Below are 22104 nucleotides of genomic sequence, written 5' to 3' on the forward strand. Positions count from 1 at the left end.
ACAGGGAACAATGCGGAGCGACTTCAACAATATCACAACACAGATACGATGGTGAGGAACTACGCCAAAATGAAACTGCAAAAGAAATTGATTTCGCCCGGACTTGAACCGGAGACCTTCAGTGTGTTAGACTGACGTGATAACCAACTACACCACGAAACCATCTTCAGTGCTACAGTTGGAGCAAAATTGCAATATGTTGCGCTGCTACTGAACGCCGTAGTCTGTTATTCCCACCCTCAACGGCCATCGCTCTTCTGACTTCGTCAAGAGCAGTTCTCAGTTTCCTCAGGGTCAACAATGGTACTGGTCAATAAACTTGTCCATGGCTGTAAGTAAGAGACATAAAGGGTAGCTACATGTACTTTTCTGATCAACCGCATCGTTGTAACGGACTGAATCCCCTGGGGCTCTACTAGTGGCTGCCGAGTCAAAAATGACATGGACCAATGAGGTGATGACAGCTAGCATCTAATTATCTGTCTTTTTCAACTTTTGACAGACATTTGCATATGGGCGGAAGGATGATGGGTAAGTACGATGATACTTGCTTCTGTCCGGCTGCAAGAGTTCTGCACCCGGCACCTCCTGACTATTCACTCACATGGTATCTTCCAGGTCTGCTGGTCAGAGAACTTTGGCATCATTTACGAAATAAAAAATCAGCATAAATTGTATCTCCTTCCACCAAACTTGGACAGTCGACGGAAAAATCAAGCTCCAGATCAGAATGCTGCTGGTACCAATGAAACGAACCTTCGGCGTATCTCAGACCATACGGCAACAGACAGGGCCATTCAACAACACCAAGACAACATCACACCGAACCAGGGGATAAGCAGCGGACGAGAAACGCCAACGGTTGGCGCAGTTGGAGATGATGCCGCCATGATTCGCCCACGCTATCTGTGTTTCCTTACAAGGTCCCCCGATGGCACCTATGGCTATGAGACCGTCAATGTCTCGGACTATCTCAAAAAGAATGGAGACGGCGTCGACATTGAGTTCGTTTTCGTCTCATACACGCGTATGCACTTTAGGGTCTCGACGGATGAAGAAATTTCTCAGTACGATTATCCGGAACCCAAGGAGAAGACCAGGGAGGCCAACCGAGAGCTTGCAAAAAGTGACCGCGCCACGCTCATCAGATTGGGCATTGACGCTGCGAGGAAGGTCAACAAGCAAGCGTTCTGGTTGGACTTTGAATGCGTGCGCGACAATGGCGTTGCGAAATCTACCAGCGGCAGCGAGGATGTCTACCGAATCTGTGACATTGTACGGGCGGCGCACTCCATGATCATTGCCATCGGGCCTAAGGCGAATGACAAGGTTGATGCTCTCATGCTTGGGAAGCAGCTCGAGTCTTTGCAGTACAACCCAGATATGGTGACCCCCTGGCTGCGGCAATGGGGCTCACGTCTTTGGACATTGCCGGAACTGCTGCTCTACCCCGGAGAGTTCAGGATTCGCTTATACGTCATTGGTGACACCTCGGAGCCCAAAGCGATCGCAAAGCGGAATTTTGCTGAAAGGGCATGGGACGATGCCTACGCAGTGAAACAGCTTGTTGATCACTTTGAGGGATCGGCGATTCTCACATCGTCTTCTCTTATCGAGGCAGCCCTGACGTGCTTTCCTATAAGACAGACTGATCAGTTCAGCCAAGGCGATTTGGCATACGCTACCATGGGCCTTTTCCCAAGTCGCCAGAGACCTCTGGTCGACAGGAGCGATACTGGTTTCCAAGCTTTTGGCAAACTAGCACTCGAGAATGACAGCGCAACGTTTCTCAATCGTCTAATTTGCCTGTCAACTCCACATGGGTCTCCTTGGTATCGAATGGAGGACCGGTGGGGAGTCAAGCTCAGGGACATCAGTCCTATTGGCAACCTGCGAGGAGTCTTGGGGCCCGAGACCGTCATCCTGGAGGGCGTGTTTGGAACGACAATTCACTGGGACAAAATGGACGCTGAGCCTTACTTTGGTCAAAATATGGGACGTTTCGAAAAGATCATTGACTGCGGATCGCACATCGCCACCTCCATCCCACTTTACTTCTTCGCCATATCGCTTGTCTTACTCCCGGAGATATTCTTCATCTATCGTATGCTCCTCGGCCTGTTTATTCTGCACCTTCCAATAGCCATCATCAAGTCACGACGTCATTTCAGGCAACCTACGGTTCCTCGCCTCATTGGAATCGAGGGCTTTGTTGACGCGGGAACAATTGAGAAATATCTTTGGGGTTTCAATCATGGAAATGTGAAGGACGACACCCCTCGGGCTTACACCGACTCGTCAGAAAACGGTCCTCGGACACCCAATCTGTCGAGTCCACGAGGGGAATTCACGTTCACTCTTGTGGACACGCACACATTTCGAGTCGTCCATCTTGAATGCAGCATGCCTCCCGTTGCCATGTTTGTCTGCGGGGAAGAGAACGACATGCACAGAGCTATGCTCTGCTCGTATGATTGGAGAACACAGACATTTCATCGTCAATTCGTCCTCAGGTCAAATCATTGGAAACTAGAGAATTTGGGCTTGGTCGATAGAGTTTGCGTATCGCTTGCTTCCCATACCAAGACTCCAAAATCTCCAGAGGATTCGCAGTCAGGGCTACCAGTTTCGCTACCACCAGTCGCGTCATCTGACCCATCTCTTCCTGCGAACGCAATTCGTGCAGCGTCGAGAGAGCGCCCGAGTAGATTGCGAAGAGAGCTTCTTTTCGCGGCAATGTGCCTCGTAAGTTTCCAAGCCCTCAAGAACCCCCATTGTGGAATATGAGTTCAGTCGACTGGGGATTGGTTGTATTATTCCTGTCTCAAGCTGACTTATCCTAGTTCGGCTTCGAATTCTATTACGTCGACATCTATCTTCGTTCGAACGGTGATATATACTATAACTCCTCGTTCATCGTTGCTCAGGCCTTGGCTTTTTTCATTCTGTCAAGGCTTCCACTGGACGTTTTCCCATATGTCGCCTTCGTGGAAGGGAGATATAACCTGGAGAGTTCCTTTGGTTATGTGTATGAATGCTAACTATTGCAAACAGTCTTTTTACTTTTGCCAGAGAACCCCGACCACGGAATGAATCTATACCTCTGGTCCCTATGCGGCATTCTCAATGGATGGAAGTTCTCGATGCTCCTATCACTTTTGCCAGAGGGGTATTCGCCGCGCGAGCTACCTTTGCGATTTATTCTTTGCCTGGCTGTAGCCCCAAAGCTGAAAATCTTGCTCGGCTACTTTGGCATCGCATATACACAGTTCTTCCGCCCATTTGCATCTGTAGCGCAATTCTGGCTCCAATTGGTAATATTCTTTGAAGCCCCTTCGGGATTAGTAGGTCGACACAGAGAAGTGTCTTGGCCTGAAACGTACTCCAAAGCTGTCCTCTGCCATGATGTAGGCATCAGGAAATTTCTGAATGATACGGGGGGTCCTATTTGGAGTTCGCGAAAGGTAAGGCTCTTTGGGACATTGATTCGCCGACTAACCCATCAGTAGTCTGCCTTTTCTTATGCCCGAGATCTCTTTTTTGTGTTTGTCCTGTCATTTCTTAACTCCTTTTTACCATTACCATCTGAGCTGATGGACTGGGAGTCTTATCGAATCTTCGGTATTGACGCTTCACTTGCCATCCTCATAGGACTGGTTATCACTTTCAAACCTTCATTTGCTTGTAAGTTACCCCGCCGTAGATTCTACTAGGCGCGAAGTTGATGTACTAACATCGGTATGAGTCATGATCATGGCCCTCTCCTCCATGATATCGGTATACGCATTCCTTTTTAACGAGTTCCTTTTTAAAGAGTTTGGGACCTTCGGCTACGCCAGTATGATTATTCTTCATGTTCTGACAAGATTACGTGGGCTTGTTATGCCATGTAAGTTATTTGCACTGGGTACAAAGCGATAGATTATGCTAATCATTTGGTCAGTACTATGGTCGATAATTGTCTCTAAGAGTGCTTGTTGGGCACAAGCGGCAGGCTTAATCTCGATTTCCTGTGCCGGCACCTCTATAGGCTATGTACTTCTTGATTCCACGGCCGAAAAGTACACGTATCTATGGGATTTCACGGTGAAAGTGTATCTTCCTCTGGTTCTAACCGAAACAATAATCTGGATTCTGTGGTGGAGATACAAATGGGCTCATAATCAGATGGAGTCCCCGCCTCAAGAGTCGATACCTAGAGATATCGAGTCCCATGTTCCACAGGAGGGAGGCACTGCGACGACGTAGATAAAATCCCTGGCCTTAGGATAGTCCGGAGGCTAACATGGAAGCGAGGGATAAGTAATAAGGATGAGAAGGATAATAATAGTGTTCGAGTGCTGTTGATTTGCGAGTATGCGGGAGGCCACCTTAGATGGGGTGATTTGTTCTTACGCACAATTCTGGCAATTTACAATCTTAACAGTGATCGTTGTATGTTCCTGAAAGATTCCAGGTGTCATCCGAAAAGCCGAAGGCGCGGCAAGGGTGGGCAGGCCAATCTGGTGGTGAAGGCAGCGCATGACTACATGGGATATACCTGATAAGGCCTGGGCAAACACGGCATGGAACTTTGACGACGGAGCAGGGAGACAGGATTGATCATATGGTTGGCAAATCACACAAAACAGTCATACACATATTGTTAAAGTAGTTGCGGTCAGTCGTGCTTGTTCTGAAACATCCAATCTTCAAAGAGCGGATGAGTCCGGACGGATCAGCCTAGAGGGCGATGAGTTATCAGATCCCCTCTCCGGGACTAAACAAGTCGTCTTTGAGTAATGTGCTGGGGTGATGGCGGCAGTGAGCGTAAGATAAGCTTTTATCACGAAACTTTGTGCGGTCTCCACGCAATTCGAGGTGATATCGGTGACATTCCGGCCCCTTGTCTCTTTCCGGCATTTTGGTTTGTTCCTGCGTCTTGCTCCCTGTCGACTTTGACCTCGAATCTTGGGAAACAAGCTCCTGCGGTATTTGTTATTGCTGACTTTCCTACAGAGACTCGACAACGGCGCAAATGATCTGATTAGGTAGGCATTGAATGGCGCGATATTACGTGCTCGAGGTTGCAATGAAGTCAAATAACCTCAACATCCTCCCACAACGGACATCCCCTGCATCCATCACTTCGAGAATAGGCATATTTGCAAGTCTAATTTCGCTTCTTCGTCCTATTTCACCGTCAAGCTCCAGGAGCCATCTACCCCGCATCCTTCTCGGCTCTTCCCTATTGGATCGCAGTGGGAATCCTAGAAAGAAAGGCTTGGATTTGGATGCTCTCGGCATCTCGGTGGAACATCTGCGGGACCTGCATCCCGGCTCAATTGCCCCGTCTGGGAGGTGACAACTGCCCCTGGACTCCTTGAAGTTGTACCCTTTCTCGCTTCCTTTCCTCCGCCATCGGTGCAATTGCACCGAAGATGAGAGCTTCCCCTTTCCTCTCTGTAGCTCTGCAGCTTATTGAAGCTGGATCGACAGAGAGATCCCTGAGATTCTCCTGCTTTCATCAAGGTATGACACGCGTGATTCGACTCAAAAGAAAGAGAGGAGTCTCTTGGCATCATCTAACCTGCAGATCTAGCGGCCAGCAGCAGCGTAGCATTCACATCGATTGCGGGCGACTCCCCGAGAAAGATGGAGCGGGCGGATGGCATCATGCGCGCTGAGATCGCGTCCGGCCAAGTCTGAAGGCAATCATCCGTCCACTCCCACGACTCGAGATCACCGCGCCGGATGATGCCATCCCCAGGCAGTGCAGCGAGCCAAGACTCGGCGGAACACGCGGTTGACTTGATGGCATTATCTTTCGCCTCCCGTTGCCCCGAAGATGGTCTTTGGCTCTTATTAGAGCAACGCCACTTCCGCGTCTTTTTGCAGCTGTTGCAACGGTGCACGGGTAGACATCTTGGGTTCTTCACTCTTTGTTCTTTCAAGAATGTCTCGGCTCGTTCTTGGTCTCGTTGCCCTCACCGGCCTCATAGGCACGGGCAGCGCGCAACGCATCGACAACGGCACCAGCGACAGCGCCACCGTTAAATGGCTCGGCAGCACTCCTTCTTACACCGCTGGCACAACTTTCGGTCTGCCTTGGGCCCGCGGCAAGTACTTTGCCAACTCAACCGAGTTCGCCCTCTCCGGCGGCGGCTTACTACAGACCTGGGTTACGGCCTACTGGTCCGACGGCTCCATTAAATGGACCGGGCACGCGATTCCCGAGTCCGATACGATTCTGGACGAGTACACGGTCAGCGCATCTTCGTCGTCCAACTCGACGGCGCGCTTCTCCCGCGTGAGACGGCAGCAATTTAGTGGCCTGATCGTCTCCGACTCGTCAGATACTGTCAGCGTTGATACCGGCAAACTCGCCATCACTTTTCCCAGATCGGGTAACGTCGTCGTTGGCGAGATCAAGACTGCTTCTGGCAAGACCATCGGCCAAAACGGGAAGCTTGTCTTGCATTCTCAGTCCGGCGTGGAGGACCAGGCCGAGTTGAAGGGCCAATCCGCCATTAATTACTTCAACTTTGAAAGCAACATCGAGGAGGTTACCGTCAGCAAGGACAGCACAGCCCGTGCCCTTGTCACTGTCCGCGGTAAGCACTCGGTCCAGGGCGAGGGCAGCCACGATGACTGGCTTCCTTTTATCCTCCGCTTCTACCTCTACCACAACTCCGAGGCCGTCCGTATCGTGCACACCGTCATCTACGACGGCAATGCCGAAGAAGACTTCATCTCTGGGCTCGGCATCCGCTTCGAGGTTCCCCTCGAGGGCGAGGAGCCGTACAACCGCCACGTCAGGATCTCCGGCATCGACGGGGGCCTCCTCAGCGAAGCTGTGCAGGGCGTCACCGGTCTCCGCAGAGACCCCGGTGTCGACGTTCGCAACGATCAGTTCGAAGGCGTCGAGCTCGCCGACCCCGCGACCTGGGACCAGAGGGTCACGACCAGGCTCCAATGGATTCCAACCTGGAGTGACTTCAGCTTGACCCAGCTTTCCCCCGACGGCTTCACGTTGAAGAAGCGTACCAAGGCCGGCCAGAGTTGGGTCAATATCCCTGGCGGCACTCGCTCAGGCGGTCTTGCGTACCTCGGAGGTGCCACCAAGGGTGGTCTCGCCGTCGGCCTGCGCAACTTCTGGAAGCGTTACCCGACCGGCATCGACATCACCAACGCCGCCACAGACAAGGGCGAGATCACAATCTGGATCTACAGCCCCTCGGCGCCCGCCCTGGATCTCCGCCCCTACCACGACGGCCTCGGCCAGGACACCTACGCGGAGCAACTTGATGCTCTTGAGATCACCTACGAAGACTACGAGCCCGGCTTCAACAACCCCTACGGCGTCGCCCGAACCAACGAGATCTTCCTCTACGGCTTCGACCAGACTCCTAACCGCACCCTCCTCGCCGACCTGACCGACCACACCAACAACCCGCCCGTCCTCTTTGGCGAGCCCGGATACCTCGCCGAGACGAAGGCCATCGGCAACTACTGGGCCCCTCCCGCCCCGTCGCCTACAGGCCTCGCCGCCGACATCGAGAAGCACCTCGACTTCCTATTCAAGTTCTACGAGGGCCAGGTCGAGCAGCGCAAGTGGTACGGCTTCTGGGACCACGGCGACTTCATTCACGCCTACGACCCCGACAGGCACCAGTGGCGCTACGATGTCGGCGGCTACGCCTGGGACAACTCGGAGCTCTCCCCCGACCTCTTCTTCTGGAACTACTTCCTCCGCACAGGCCGCGAGGACGTCTTCCGCTTCGCCGAGGCCCAGGTCCGCCACACCGGCGAGGTCGACGTCTACCACCTCGGCAAGTACAAGGGCCTCGGAACCCGCCATGGCGTCCAGCACTGGGGCGACAGCGCGAAGCAGGCCCGCATCTCGACCCCCCAGTACCGCAAGGTCTTCTTCTTCGTCACGGGCGGCGACGAGCGCACGGGCGAGCTGATTGAGGAGATCCTCGACACGGACAAGACCTACGGCGTCCTTGACCCCAACCGCAAAGTCCGCACCGACGGCTGGGTCCCGACTCCCAACGCCTCCGTCGCCGTCGGCCTCGGCACGGACTGGTCCTCCCTCGCCGCCTCCTGGCTCCTCGAGTGGGAGCGCCGCGGCTCCCGCTGGGAAGAGGCCCGCACGAAACTGACCAACACGGCCGCCAGCATCGCCAAGCTCAAAAACGGCTTCGTCACGGGCTCCGGCCTCTACAACCTCGCCGACGGCACTCTCGGCCCCCCGCCCGCGGACCCGAACAACAACGGCACCGTCGCCGTCTCCCACCTGTCCGCCGTTTTCGGCCTCATGGAGGTCATCGCCGAGTTCATCGAGCACGCCGGCGACGACGTGCCCGCGGGCTTCGAGCAGGCGTGGTACGACTACAGCTACTACTACAACGCCGGTGCCGCCGAGCAGACGGCGCGGTACGGCAAGGGATTCGGGAACACGAGTCTCAAGCAGGGACACTCTCGTCTCACTGCCTACGCTGCCCACCGCACCAAGAATGCCACTCTCGCGGCGCGCGCCTGGAACGAGTTCTTCAACACGGACGGACTGAAGCAGTCTGCTCCGTGGAGTACTGTGCACTTCAACGGCAGCGCTGTGTTGGCTCCCATCGATGAGGCTTCGTGGGTTGCTACGAATGATGCTGCTCTTTATGGGCTGGCGGCGATTATTGACTTGGCTCTTGTTGGCGAATACCTTGAATAAGTTTTTGGTCTCGTCACTTTTCTTCTGGTGCTCATTTACTGCCCAACACTGTAAATAAGACGCAATGATATGTACTCGGGCTCTACCTTCTGATGTCTATATTCCATTTTATTACTCCAATCTTCAAATGATGTATTTCCTGACATTCCGCATGCGGCTTACGCACTTGTAGTCTTCAATTCTTTTTCGTAACAATGACGCCGTGAATTGCGGGCAGCACTTCAAGCCTCAATTTCCTTCTTAATTCCTTTCTGCCAAAGGGTGAATTGTTGACCCATCGTTCGCTCTCGTTTTTCGCACTTACCTAGCCAAAGCCAGTGATGGCTATGCATCGAGTATAAATCATCACACTCATATGCGCGAAATGCTCACCTAACCTCCAAAACGTCACCGAACGCCAATGTCATCAGAGTTCTTTGTTACCACATGCATTTTCCTGTCCCTTGCAGCTCCTGCAGATGTCTGGTGTCAAGGGTGGATCATATGCTGGTAATCTTGATCAAGGTATTCGACATTTGAGTATGCGTTGCTGAGAAGTTTGCTGGAAAGCCTGGAAGTCTTGGTTCATCTGCAACAAGCAGTTGCTCAACCGGGCTTTTGCTGGAAATGCTTACAAGACTTGCTCGAAATGTCGCCGGGCTGGCGCGGAACGGATATTGCGTACACCTCCTTCAACGGAGTAGCCAGCTCCCACGGATTTACGCTGAATACGTCCGCGGCAGCTGCGTTGCAGACGTATGTGACGATATTTGTAAAGACTGGCAGTCCCATCGGCGCATATTATCCATGGGTAACAGTCTAGGGTCGGAATTCGAGTTGCATATCAATCTACAGCGGCTGTTTCGGACAATACTGCAATTGAAAGATGCTCTTGGTGGCAACAGGCGCTTGACAGATGAAAATCAACTACGAACTCCGAATTCTCTAAGAATAGCTTTGTAAACACACCGTAGACATAGACATTGAGTATTGTAGTAACAACATTGAAGTCTGTTTTATCTTGCAACAGCATCGGATGATAGGCCCGAACCGTCCGAAAACGCCGTTCCCAAAACACCGAATACCCCGAAAGAGTGACGTCAAAATGTTCTGAAAGTTGGATAACACAGGATGCTCAGTGGACCCCTCAATTCGTCGTTTGGCTTCGAAGATCAAGGAGAATTCGGAGCAAAATCTACTCATGGTTATTAATCACTAGACCTAGACTTTATCCATTCGCTCTTTTTTTGCAAGTAGCATTGTCAACTTGTCGCACTGAACGGTACTTTCCTTTGACACTTCACAGCCACGTTCACAATGTTCTACAACCCCGGGGTCAATGATCATGGTCTTCCTCATGACCCATTCAAAGTGAGATGTCCATCATCTCCAAAAAATGCGCTGTTTTACTGATTCTGTACTAGGCATGTGTAGTGCCCCGTGCGATTGGATGGATCTCGTCCGTCTCACCAAAAGGCGAACACAACCTTGCGCCCTACAGTCAATTCACAAACGTCAGCTTCGATCCGCCCATGGTCATGTTTAGCGCCAACCAAACGCACGCCGAAGACCGAAAGGACACCGTCAACAACATCGAACAAACCGGCAGTTTCTGCTGGCAGTTGGCCACTTACCCCCTCCGGGAGAGCGTCAACATCTCGGCGGAAGCAATCGGTCCCGACGAAGACGAGTTTGAGCGCGCCGGTCTAACGAAGACATGGTCAAAGAGCCTGAAGACGCCGGTGCCCATGGTCGCCGACTCTCCCGTCCGCTTCGAGTGCGAGTATATGCAGACGGTACGGCTTCCCGGCAACCCGCCCATGGGAACTGTCGATGTTATTTTCGGCAAGGTCGTTGGCATCCATATTGACGACGGTGTCTTGACGGATGGGAGGATCGATGTCTCCAAGACGAATCCAATTGCACGACTTGGGTACTTCGAGTACGGTATTATCAATGATCGTTTCGAGATGGTTGTTCCAGGAGATAAGCGCATGCTTATTGGTGTAAGTCAAGTACCTAACGAGACGAAAAGATACCAATGAGGTTCACTGACCAACTTTACCCCTACTCAGCTCGAAGGCAATGCTAGTAACAACAACAAGGACTATCTCAACGAAGAAATAAACTCTAGCACGTGAGAGATTACGGAGGAGACGTATGTTGTGCCTAATTCGATAGATAATGACATCATCAAAAGGTCTTTCTCCAACGACTTTTTGATTGCCTCTAGACCACAGGGAAGGGAAATTAGATCTTAATGAGCCTCTTAGCAAATCTGGATACGTACAGAACTATTGTGACTGCAAGAGTTCGCCGGCTCAATTATGGCGGTAAGATGCCTCAAACCCTTACCCTGTCAAAGTTGAGAGTTACGCCCTCGTTATCCCAAGGACAACCTATAATTGCATCTGCCTATAGACCGGTGTGAACGAATACAACAGCAGAATGCCACAAGCGACAGTATCCCGCCAGCGCCGTATTTATTGATTGTGATTTCGACCGCATTTCTTTAGAGAAACTTGTCTCAAATTAATGTGATGCCATGGCACAGCCCGCAAGACACTGCAGGCTTGCAACGCACATCAACCTCGTGTACTTAGAATTTCACTACTCGCTTCAGTCTGTGATTGGTGATGTTTCTTTGTTCTGGCCGAGATCAATAATCACGGTCTACTGAGCTCTGCAAGCCTATGTCAGTGGCCTAATCACCGGCACAACCAACAAGCGATTTTGGCCTTAGGTGGGAAGATAACCGACCGGAGCTGTATGACCTTCAACATGGCAATAAAAACAGGCCTTTTGCCCCAGAGATATCGGATTGATGGTGATCAAGTTTCGACCCGGCACAGACCTGTCCACGTCACCTTTTAGCAGACGGTCGCTTCCGGAAAGCCCCCTAGCAAGGCTTTCCCAGCACGAAACTCATCCCCTGCTTGCATTTGCCCTCTCTAGCCTTCAAGGGGTTGTACGAGGCAAAATGATATCAACGAGTGGCGATTCCCGTTAACATACGTATTTTGGAGACATTCCCTGGACGGGTATCTTTCACTTCCAATGTCTACTATCACGGTGTAATGCAAACGGTTTAAATCAAAAGTTGAATATTGAAACTCGAAGCGATGATACCGAATACCTCCTTTCATAACCTAGAAATCACCTCTCAGCGTGTTCTCTTTGTATGCCTCGAGGGTGGTTGCAAAACAAAGTGAAGCAAGACGCCTTCGCCAGCCAGCCAGTGATATCATCCTTTCCTTGAAACAAAAAAAAAACCGCCCCAGCAATGTATGGTATGTGCAAGAATCTCCCCCTCGAAATAGCGCCCAGCTCTTAGTATTTATCGGCCCAGGGCGTTATACCAGCTCCTGCGTGGGTCGTCGAGAGAGCCCTCATAGACTTTTTGGCGGTTGGCCTCGCTCTGGGGATTGTTGTACTTGGAGAAGAAGCGGTCCATCTGTTGGGACTCGGTCTTGAGTTGGGAGCGGATGTTCAGGACAACGGCGGAGACTGCGAAACGGGCTGTGTTAGTCGCAACTTCACTGAATGTACTTGACTGAGTCTGGCCCACAACCAGGCTAGGGAGACGGAATAGGGCTGAAGACGTACCAATGCCGACGGTGATTGCAGCAGGGAGGAACCTGGCAAGAGCCGGGGTTGAGGTGGGAACTCTGGCGGGTTGATTGACCATTGTAAGAGTTGTGGGTTGGAGTGGTTGAAGGTATTGAGGTTATGTAGTGTAGTGCGACGGTGGGGGTTGGAGTTGGAAACCGGGGATGGTTGCAGTGGACTTTTGTGTAATTGAAACAATGGAGAGTGTTGTTGCTTATTGTGTGGTCGATGTGAGACTGGAGTGCATCTGAGATCGTGCTTCCCCATACACGTTGAAGACATTTATGTAGTCGGCGTCGTCTGCCTCTCACCTGCTTCTCCCGAGCGTGGTGTGGTTGGCGAGGTCATCTTTCCCGGTGTTGTCTGTTGATAGTTCGACTCTGGTCGAGGGTGGTGCGGTGTTGCGGTGTTGCGGCCGGATCTGGTGGTGCGGTGGTGTGATGTGCGTCCCGATGGTGTGGGCCTGTCATTTTTCTCACTTTTCAGAGGGGTCTCTCCAGGAGGAGCAACAAGTGAGTCCAGACGTGTCGAATTCTAGCATGGAGAAGACCGGAACCCCCTGTTCTTTCTTGGGCTCCTTTTGGGCCGTATGAGGACAAGATCTTGCACTAGGCCTGATTCCTTTGGCGCTATGCCTCGTTGGTTGGGAGGATTTCAACGATCGGAATCTCCTGCGCCCAACTGTGCCAATGTGACTCTCCCAGTCGAACGATGCCTACCGGGTTCTCTTCGTAAGCACGCGCTCCCATTCGTCGGGTGGCCGCGGCGCAGCAGCCCAAAGCTGGCAGAGCGGGCGGTCCAGTCCATTGGGATGTGTCGTGTCGGGCCATGTTGGTCGGGACGCCTAGATTGATGGTATCATGGACTTCGCCGAGAACCTGTCCCGTCCAAAAGGAATGAGTTCATGCACTGCTGCCAAGCTCGCCGTTGGAAGTCGGAATATCAACAGTCGACAACCTGGCTTGCCCGGGCTGTTCGATTCTGACGGTTCAAACTGCATTTTGCAACACAAACAAAGAACACCACGGCGAAAGCGCACTCCGGCAGCGCCGATGAACCCCGTTCCCGTGCTTTCTCGGCGCTGAGAATGTCAGCTGGCGCCCATAGCCCAGCTTATATCAATCACTACGAGTCATTTCACAGGAACATCGAAAATTCAACCCCAGAAGCCGCGCAGCCAGCGAGCATCGTCATTTGATGCTATCACCAAACAACAGAGCAGCTCGCCGTTTGATGATAACTCATTTAATTTGAATTTTCTCCAGATTTTCTGAAATCTTTCGTTGTGAAGGCTCAAATCCTCAATCGATTCTCACGTCTGCAAGCCAGCAACAATGCAATGTCTTATCAATTCGACGATAGCCCAGTGCCCCGACGAAGCCTTAGCAGGTGAGCTTAACATTCTGCAAAGTCGAAGGGAAGCCGACGTTGCACGCCTCGCCTGGTTCCAGAATAAATGTTCTCCACGCGTTCTGTTCAATAGCCAGAGTCAGCATCAAAGTTTTCACGTTGCCTGCCTGCCTGCCTGCTTGCAGAGACTCTTGGAGCACTCTTTCCGAGTGTATTCTCACCATGTTGATCTTTGCGTCGTAATACTGCACAATAAAATGCACTACGTAGTTGACATTATTCGTCATACTGTAGAAGACGGACCCGTTCTCTTGCGTTACCGTCGGTGGACTCGTCCTCCCAATCGAGAGTGTTTGCAGGCCGACGGTGACACTGGAGCCAACGCCTTTCGGAATGGAGTATGATGCGCACAACAAGGGATTATTGCCGGAGCCGGAGTCGACTTGAGTGCAGCTGGCCTCGGCCATGCTATAGAGAAGTGACAGTGCGCCAAGAGCGCCGGAAAATCCAGAGAACCGCATTACTATAGAGGGATAGGTCCGGATTAGATATGCAGTAGTATCTGTTACGGGGGTTGGATACATACTCGAGATGGAGATACGTCACAGTCTTAATGTGCCTGGTCAACTTGATTTCGCAGTGCGGTAGATAATCAACTAGAACCTTGGGACTCATCTTGGTTTCGAAGTAGAGGAAGATACCCATCTTGCACATTATATACCTTGTGGATTGTCGAACTAAGCGACAAATTTCCTTCGCTCCATTACTTTCAGATTATCTCCTTCGGTATTCCCTTCGGTCTCGGTTTCTGCAGTGCCTCCGCGGCAAGGTTTGCCCCTTACACGAGTCAACGCAACGCCAGTGCCGTCTCAACCGGAACCCTTCACCTCACCTATAATCTGCTCACGGCGATTAATGACTGGTGTCTACCACTCATTTAGGGCATCAATAAAAGCGTAGCGCCGATTGCTTTATTTCTATGACGCTTTCTCACACAGGGAAACTTTAGATAATACGGGGACTTTCCTGCCAACAACAGGCTGTTCTCTTACGGAAAATCATATGGACAAACGTATTACCGTTGACTTGCTGCATCCCACCTGAGCCACATTTTGAAAGGGACACGCAGATGCAGGTGGCCCCCGGTTTGTAAGGAACCCAAATTCATAGTCCTGTCCACCGCCTCGATCCAAGACATAGGTGCAAAACGCAAGGCCACGGTTGTCGTACCTTAGGGAACAAACCCCGTGAAGTCCGGAAATCCATGCAATTTTTTGACGAGCATTCTTGGCTGTGATCCAAGCGCTTATGCAAAACTGGAATTAGGCTTCCACTTTGTCTCACCGCCATGGTTCATCCGGAGCGTAGATCCGCTGAAGATAGTAGAACTATGCCGGGCCAGATCCAGGATTGAAAAAGATACTACTAGTATTTAGTCTAGTATTAGTATAAAAAATCAGTACTAGGTCTAGTATAAGTAAGTTTTAGTCCTAAATAAGTTAATATTAATATACTTAAGTATGCTTAGTAGTACTTTTCCACTATATAATTATAAATAAAAGATTATTTAAATTAATTATCACGTAATAAGTTATTTTCAATTTAATTTAATTTATTGTATTTTCAATACTTACTTAGTTTAAATTTTGATTGCGTATCAATATTTTATTCTAAATTCAATTTATTTTATTATGTTGTTATTATTATTATTATTCACTTATTTTAAACTATGATTACGTAATAAATTTAATACTATTAGTGTATTATTAATATACTAAACTATAATTAGTATTTTATTGGTATACTAATACTAAACTAGCTTAGTATTAGTCCACCCTAATACTAGACTTATTAGTATTAGTACTGCCTAATACTTACTTAAGTATACTTTTTTTCAACCCTGGCCGCTAGAACGAGTCCCGACATCCCGGTTCAACTAGGCCAGCAATGCTACATCCCGATAGCCGTGTCTCCACGTTACCCTGACCTGCATTATAATTCCAAATTCTTTGGTCGACGTGTAACCACAATCAGCATCGCGCCATAGACGTTGTGTTCCCTTCTTCTGTCCGCCCCTGCGAAGGTACATCTGGCTAGGCAAACTAAGAGCTAATCATCATCGATGTCTTCCTTCAAGGTATTCTAATCTCACCGTATCACGAACCGACAAAGAGTCCTTCAATTGTTCCACCACATAATTATTGAATAAATACCTAGTTATTAAGTCATCACACTCTCATGATTCCAGTGTCCATATCACCTAAAATGACCGGTGCATAGAGGATTTAAGATGAGAGGTGACAATATAAGAAACTCCCCGGCGGTCATACACAAATTCATTCAAACACTATGTACTCCTGGAGCATTTGAAACCACATAATGTATGCATTAAAGACTTGATACTGTCTAAATGGTTTCGCCCGGTGCGTTTATGGGGTTCTTTATAATAGGATCTCATCATTTTTTCTACATCACGCGGATGGCCCGTTGATTGCAGGCTGGGCTCAACAAATACCAACAACACTGCCTTGACCACCGGCGCCAGCGCTAAAAAGAACGAAGAGAGAATAGTAACCGATGGTGGAGAAACGCATTGGTACGGTGTGATAGTGTCTTGGAGAATAATATGTGCAATTATGGGAGAAAGAACATGAAGGAACACTAGAATCGGCCATCTCGAAAAGCGCAACACGTCAAAAGTACAGAAAGACGGCTTCACAGCTTGAAAGTGAGGCGCAAGTTCTATACACACCGGAGCGGAGCAGCAACCGGCATATTGCTATTGTGGTCTCGCTGATATCGGAGATCCAAAAGTCGCCGGTCGAGACCCCATATTATCTGCTTTCCAAGGAAGCTCAGCAAGGAAGCTCAGCGCACTAACGTCGGACCCGCCCGTCCCCCCCCCCATTTCGCGGTATCTCCGGTCAGAGTTCTTGAGACGAAGCTGGAACAGGGTCTTTTGACGTGGTTGACCGTCAGAGGTTTATCTGATTTCAATTCAAGTCTGGCCAAGTGCGACGGCAGCCATAATTATAGAGAGCATCACTAGGATCAACGCACTTTCCGTCGAGATTAAGCACCAGCCGTCACGAGGCCTTGCAGGGGCTTTTTGAGTTGTGAGATGATGACATTTCTGCTTGTCCTTGTGCATTCGGATGCATCGTCGTGGCCAAACCAGACGTTTGTGATTATAACAAGCGGAGAAGGGAAAAAAGGACAGAGACATGAGGAGCTGAACTAATTGGTATTTTGACATCATCCTGCATCTATTTTAAGGCCATGACTTGCATTGGTCACACGCTATGCTTAGCTCGCAAAAGAAACCTCCTGGGTCTTATATTTGCGAGTAAAGTCGTCCGTGACATCGCAATCCGTCCCAGGCTTGAGGTAGGCCCCGTTATACCATCTGTCGTTCACCTTGACCCGCGCGCGGACGTACGTGGTGCCTTTGTTCTTGAAGTTGAAGGTGATGGTGTCATTGCAGTCGCCCTCCGATCCGTCGGGGCACGCGTCCTGGGTCGACTGCTTCTTGACGTAGATGTCGTTCCCTCCCCAGGTGAATATGGTCGTATGCCCGACCTCGGTTGGCATGATACTCGACTCGTTGTTCTCGTAGGGCCCTTCGGCGGCTTCGTTGAAATCACACAGATCTGCGGCGCTGACCATGCCAAGAATAGCGAACAATGTGAGGGAGGTCGGGAACTGCATGGTGGGAGAAGAGACCTGTCGAGTCTTGCCGTGTTAGTATCTATGTAGTTTATCTGAATCTTTTGCTTATACTAACTTGTAAAAGAGTGACTGTATAGTTGTGGTGACAGCCTAATGAGCGTGGTGTTGCAGGACTGATGGTAATAGTTTGGTTAGGCATGAAGAAGGCATGAGAAGCCTTCCTCAAGCATGATATTTTTATATTAACAGCGGCTTATTAATTCCTTTACCAATATGAATGTTCTGGATGTCATCGTCATAGTTCGTCAGAAAGTTGCCTCGCCTCTCCTATGGCTCAAAGCTCGTTAGATGCAGCCTCAATCCTGCTGCTACTTAGCTTCGTTTCACAATATGAAGTTCGCTCCACAAGCCTGACTCAATTCAGATACATTTCGACCCTCTAATCCCAAGCACATTGGACGCCGCCGCTTGGCCCGCTCGTCTTTTGTAGCTACTCATCTAACTTATACAATTACCTAAACCAAGGAGCCCTCAAAGGCTTGGCACTATAACTGCCTTCGCTTTTGACTTTGGCTTTCCAATTATAACCTCTGCTTGAAAGTGGGTTTTGTGACGGGACTGACTCGTTGTACGAAAGCCAACATACTATATATAATGTTTGCATAGACCGCAGCCAAAATCCCGGGCCGAAATAAGAGCCGAAGACCGGCGCCTATCCACCTGCCTCAGTGTTCCGGACAGTCAAGCAGTCTTCAGATCGCCTTGAACTGATTGACTTGTCATCAACTTGAGGCTGAGCTGGTAATTTTAGAATGAAACCTCGCCGACAACTAAGTACGAGACAATCAATACAAAGATTACAAGCTGTTCCTATTCCCTGCCGGTTCAAACTCAGACTTAATCTTGGCAATAACACAAAATTGCTTCGCGGTTTACAATGCAATTGCTGGCTAACAAACTTACCTTCGAGTCACTTTTCGCTTTGATACAAGCTCATTTCGGGAACATAAATGCCCGGGATGCTCATACGGCCGAATTAGGTCGGCGGTGGGCGACTGCTGTATGTTACTGCTGCATAAGGAGACGAGTTTCCGATGACTATTCCCACCACTTGACGATTAGCCTAAAAATGGTATTAAATTGCTCCGCTTCCCACTAGTATTTGGGGGCTGCACATGATTCGACTGTCTCGACTTGCACATGAAACCGATAAAAATATGACCGATTTCATTTTGTTCTTTGAGCGAGAACACAAGGATTCGGGAAGCTAGCTCATGGACATTTCACTCAAAGCTCCGGGAAACCTTTTGTGCAGTTAGCTGACTTCTAGACGCATCGTATAGATAAGTAAAAATAAGCTCTATATCAAAGAGGTTGCAACAACATGACAAAGACTATGCTCTTCCAACTTTGATTCAGAGAACAGGGTATTTACTCGCAAGACAAAACACAATCCAATCCAAATCTTTTCAGGAAAGCTTCCTTTCGTTTCCCTCCTCTCACCATCTCTCCGCAACAAACGCCCCCGCTACTCTATCGCCGGCGCCAACGTGACGACGGCCCAGTGCACCATGGACTTCTCGTCCTTCAAAGGCGTCCAGTGCGTGACAAACCTCTCATCGCCACGGAACAAGGCGCTCCGCCGAGTCTGGAGGCGGACTTCGACGCTAATGGGCGCCCCGATACGAAGGGCGTTACGCACGCGCGTCTTATAGTCGGACTGGTGATTGACCATGTTCTGCTTGAAGAAGCGGAAGACCTCCTGGCCCGCGACCAGGCCGACGGTGTTATTGGCGGGGTGCAGCATTTCTAGGACGCCTTCGGAGTAGAATTTGATAATGAAGGAGTCGTAGCTGACAATCAAGTACTACGTTGTTCAGGTCAGCATAAGCAATTATGCGGATTGATTGGTCTGTAAAGACTCACTTTCGAATAAGCAGTGTAAAACTCCTTCATCTGCGCGTTCAAGTCTCGGCCTTCCAGCTTGTGCAGCAGTTTGCTCTCCATGCCCGGGTCGACGGCGATGCCATTCGGAGCATGGTCGCCGTTGACCTTGACTCCGAGGGCTTTCAAGAAGGCTTTCCGGGCGGACGGTTGTGAGCCAGCGCGATACAGTGGTGGAGGTGGCACCTTTTTGTCTTGAATTTGGACGTCGTCATTGGTAGATGTGGACAAAACTTTCATAACATCCGCGTTGCTGTGGATTGTCGTTGAGCAGTTGATCTGGCCGCCAATATAGAAGGCCAATTTCCCGGCTTCATTATACAGCGGAGCTATAAAAAAAATAACCTGGTAAGCCTTCATTTTTCACATGGTGCGTTTTAGTTCGTTCATGTGTAGAGAGTTCCTTCATGTGTGTGGACATTGGACATGGTAAGTTTGGCTTTTCTTCGTTTCGTATAAACTTACCGACATAAAGCAGGTTCCAAAAAGGGTCACCGTTTTTCTTGTAGTTCAGAATGAGTTCAACCGACTCCTTTCGCTCGTCAATGGCGTTTTTCAGCCGCCGAACAGGGACGCGATCGGTATGCGTTCCCTGGAGGAATCTACAGTTGCGCGGAATGATCTCGGGACGAGAGTAACCGGTGACTTTGATGAATCCATCGGAAGCAAAAACGATGGGATTGTCTGCGAGCCTTCACTTGAGGGTTAGCCTCCGTACGAGCCGAAAGGGGTCAAGTCTGGGGAAGGCGTCAAGTTACCCAGGGTTCGTCAAGCAAAAGCAGTCACCGAGTCCTTGAAAACTATGTCGGTTGGTAGCCAACGCCCTCGTTGCACTAAGCCCCATCTGGTAGCGCACAAATCGAGGGTAAATGTCCAGGAAGACATCCTGCTCAACGCTCTCTTGGAGATCCGTAAACAGTGTTTCCATGGACGGGAGCGTCTTGGTGACCAATGACTTCATGTCACTGCGAACGGACTTTCTCAGTTCTCCATTGACATTGATCTGCTTTGACGACTCGTCGGATAGGAACTCCTTATGGATGCCCGTCATGATTCCTGCCAGGTCATTGAGGACTGTTTGGTACTGCTCAACCTATGTGAGAGGAGAAAATGTTGTCAGTATATCAGTCATGGCTGGAAAACAACCAACAGACACAACACGCTTACCTTTTTCAGAAACTCGACACTTTCACTGCAGAACCGAGCTTCGCTAAACTTCAGCAGCTGGTGTCCGGTCGTAGGGTTATGCAAAACAATCTGGAAAATACCAGGCCCGAAGAAATCAACAGTGCGGTTCGACGACCCATTACTTGTTGCGCTCTGCTTCGACATCGACTGCCTCGAGATGGACATCGAGTCATCGCTCATCGCCCTCCGCGCCACCGTCGGCGGTCGATAATCCGGCGCCACACTCGAGCCGTTGAGTCCGTTTTCCGCGCTGTAATCCTCGGCTTCCTCGTCCATGTCCGAGTATTGCTGCTGCTGCTGCTGCTTGTTGTACGTCTGCCGGTGGGCAGCGCGCGACGACTGGTGGGGGCGTCTCTGGCTGATTGGTGGAGGCTCGGCGTCCAGGTACAGACGTTGATGATCCAGCACTGGCGTCCGGAGCTCTCTCTTGTGTGCGGTGAGGGCCTCGGCTGCTTGGGATCGCAGAGGTGGCAGCGACGACTGTCGCGACGAGGTTCTCGAGACGGTCGATCGGCCGCGGGCCTGTGACGATCGGTGATGCGCCGGGGGCTGCCGGGAGGTATCTTCCGTCGGGATGTGAATGGCAGTGACGGGTGTCGTGGCTATGCTTCGATGCCCATTGCGCGTCTCATGGCGGTACTCGTGGTATTCGTGGTCCTCCTCGTCGGCGTGTTCTTGTTGCTGGTCCTCTTCGTCCTCAGAGTCGTCAAAGATAATCCTATGCGGTCGTCGGCCTCCTATCGGCGGAGGGGTTGCCGAGCGGACCGGTCTGGGAGATGGTGCCACCACCCCTTGGTGGGAGGGTTCCTCGTCTTCTGCAACCTGCGCCAAGAGTCTCTTTGCGGCCTCGATCTCGTCGGCGCGCGGGGGTCGCTGGGGCGTGTTGTAATCGTGTCGCCTGAGCATTCGATCGGGGCTGTCGATGCTAGCTCGATCAGGTCGAGAAGATTGGCGTGGAGGCACGGCTACAGTGTCCCTGTCAGACTTTGTGTAGAGCCGGCGTGGAGAGTAATCCCGGGTGACGATATCTGCCCGCGACAGAGGGCGGGAGGGACGACTGAGTTCCGTGCTGTCCCTCGCTGAGTGAGGTTTCCCGGTGGCACCCATTGCCCCGTTCCTCTCCTGTCTCCCTAAGGCCGTGTCCCGGAGTCCATCAGAGTCCTTTCCGGTCACTCCCAATATCAGACTAGACTCTGAAACGGACCGCCGGAACTGAGATCGCGAGTGCTCTTCATCGCTGTCTTCGGACTCTTGGCCAATGGTAATACGCGCCGTCTCGATGGCCGTCGTGTCTACCCGTGGCAGGACCCGCGTGAAGAGGTCGTCGTCGATGGACCCTGTGGAAACAGACTTTGAAGCGTTTCTATTTCCGGAGCGAGCGTAGGGCGGACCGTCGTCATCGACGTCATAGCCAGGCGCCATGGCTGACTGGAGGACTCTAGTGAGAGACTCTAGCTCTAAGGGTCAAGGGCAAGAATGTCGCTTAATTAGAAGAATATAGGACTTGTTCGCCAGTGGAAGCGAAATTCTGCTGTTTGGAATGGCACGCGAGCGAATGTCTCAACTTGCGGTCACATGAGTGTACGTTTTCAGATGGGAAGAAAACAGAAGGGACTTTGTCGAGAGGAACAAAGAGGGCGTTTTGCGTTTTCTTGAAC

At 50.8% G+C, this 22104-nt stretch overlaps 7 protein-coding genes across 7 annotated transcripts; 3 read left to right on the top strand and 4 right to left on the bottom strand.

The window, feature by feature from the left end:
- Positions 1-512: 512 nt before the first annotated feature.
- CORC01_02251 (uncharacterized protein) lies at positions 513-2654 on the top strand (the record flags this gene model as incomplete). Its single annotated transcript, XM_022613902.1, has 3 exons — positions 513-531; positions 725-2468; positions 2603-2654. The coding sequence occupies 3 exons, from the start codon at positions 513-515 to the stop codon at positions 2652-2654; spliced, it is 1815 nt and encodes a 604-aa protein (XP_022479696.1).
- Positions 2655-5935: 3281 nt separating this feature from the next.
- CORC01_02252 (uncharacterized protein) lies at positions 5936-8707 on the top strand (the record flags this gene model as incomplete). Its single annotated transcript, XM_022613903.1, has 1 exon — positions 5936-8707. One exon carries the CDS (start codon positions 5936-5938, stop codon positions 8705-8707), a length of 2772 nt encoding a protein of 923 aa, XP_022479697.1.
- A 1296-nt stretch (positions 8708-10003) lies between these two features.
- CORC01_02253 (flavoprotein oxygenase) lies at positions 10004-10827 on the top strand (the record flags this gene model as incomplete). The annotated part of the gene is made up of 3 exons (XM_022613904.1): positions 10004-10057; positions 10111-10692; positions 10762-10827. 3 exons carry the CDS (start codon positions 10004-10006, stop codon positions 10825-10827), a joined length of 702 nt encoding a protein of 233 aa, XP_022479698.1.
- A 1196-nt stretch (positions 10828-12023) lies between these two features.
- Positions 12024-12374, bottom strand: CORC01_02254 (uncharacterized protein; the record flags this gene model as incomplete). Its single annotated transcript, XM_022613905.1, has 2 exons — positions 12024-12193; positions 12293-12374. 2 exons carry the CDS (start codon positions 12372-12374, stop codon positions 12024-12026), a joined length of 252 nt encoding a protein of 83 aa, XP_022479699.1.
- Positions 12375-13677: 1303 nt separating this feature from the next.
- CORC01_02255 (uncharacterized protein) lies at positions 13678-14320 on the bottom strand (the record flags this gene model as incomplete). Its single annotated transcript, XM_022613906.1, has 3 exons — positions 13678-13767; positions 13867-14113; positions 14232-14320. The coding sequence occupies 3 exons, from the start codon at positions 14318-14320 to the stop codon at positions 13678-13680; spliced, it is 426 nt and encodes a 141-aa protein (XP_022479700.1).
- Positions 14321-16951: 2631 nt separating this feature from the next.
- CORC01_02256 (uncharacterized protein) lies at positions 16952-17353 on the bottom strand (the record flags this gene model as incomplete). The annotated part of the gene is made up of 1 exon (XM_022613907.1): positions 16952-17353. The coding sequence occupies one exon, from the start codon at positions 17351-17353 to the stop codon at positions 16952-16954; it is 402 nt and encodes a 133-aa protein (XP_022479701.1).
- A 1489-nt stretch (positions 17354-18842) lies between these two features.
- On the bottom strand, positions 18843-21868 carry CORC01_02257 (uncharacterized protein; the record flags this gene model as incomplete). The annotated part of the gene is made up of 5 exons (XM_022613908.1): positions 18843-19181; positions 19241-19587; positions 19724-19950; positions 20017-20351; positions 20426-21868. The coding sequence occupies 5 exons, from the start codon at positions 21866-21868 to the stop codon at positions 18843-18845; spliced, it is 2691 nt and encodes an 896-aa protein (XP_022479702.1).
- Positions 21869-22104: the final 236 nt, after the last annotated feature.

Source organism: Colletotrichum orchidophilum (assembly GCF_001831195.1).
Source record: "Colletotrichum orchidophilum strain IMI 309357 chromosome Unknown Scaffold_12.1, whole genome shotgun sequence".
NCBI lineage: Eukaryota > Fungi > Ascomycota > Sordariomycetes > Glomerellales > Glomerellaceae > Colletotrichum > Colletotrichum orchidophilum.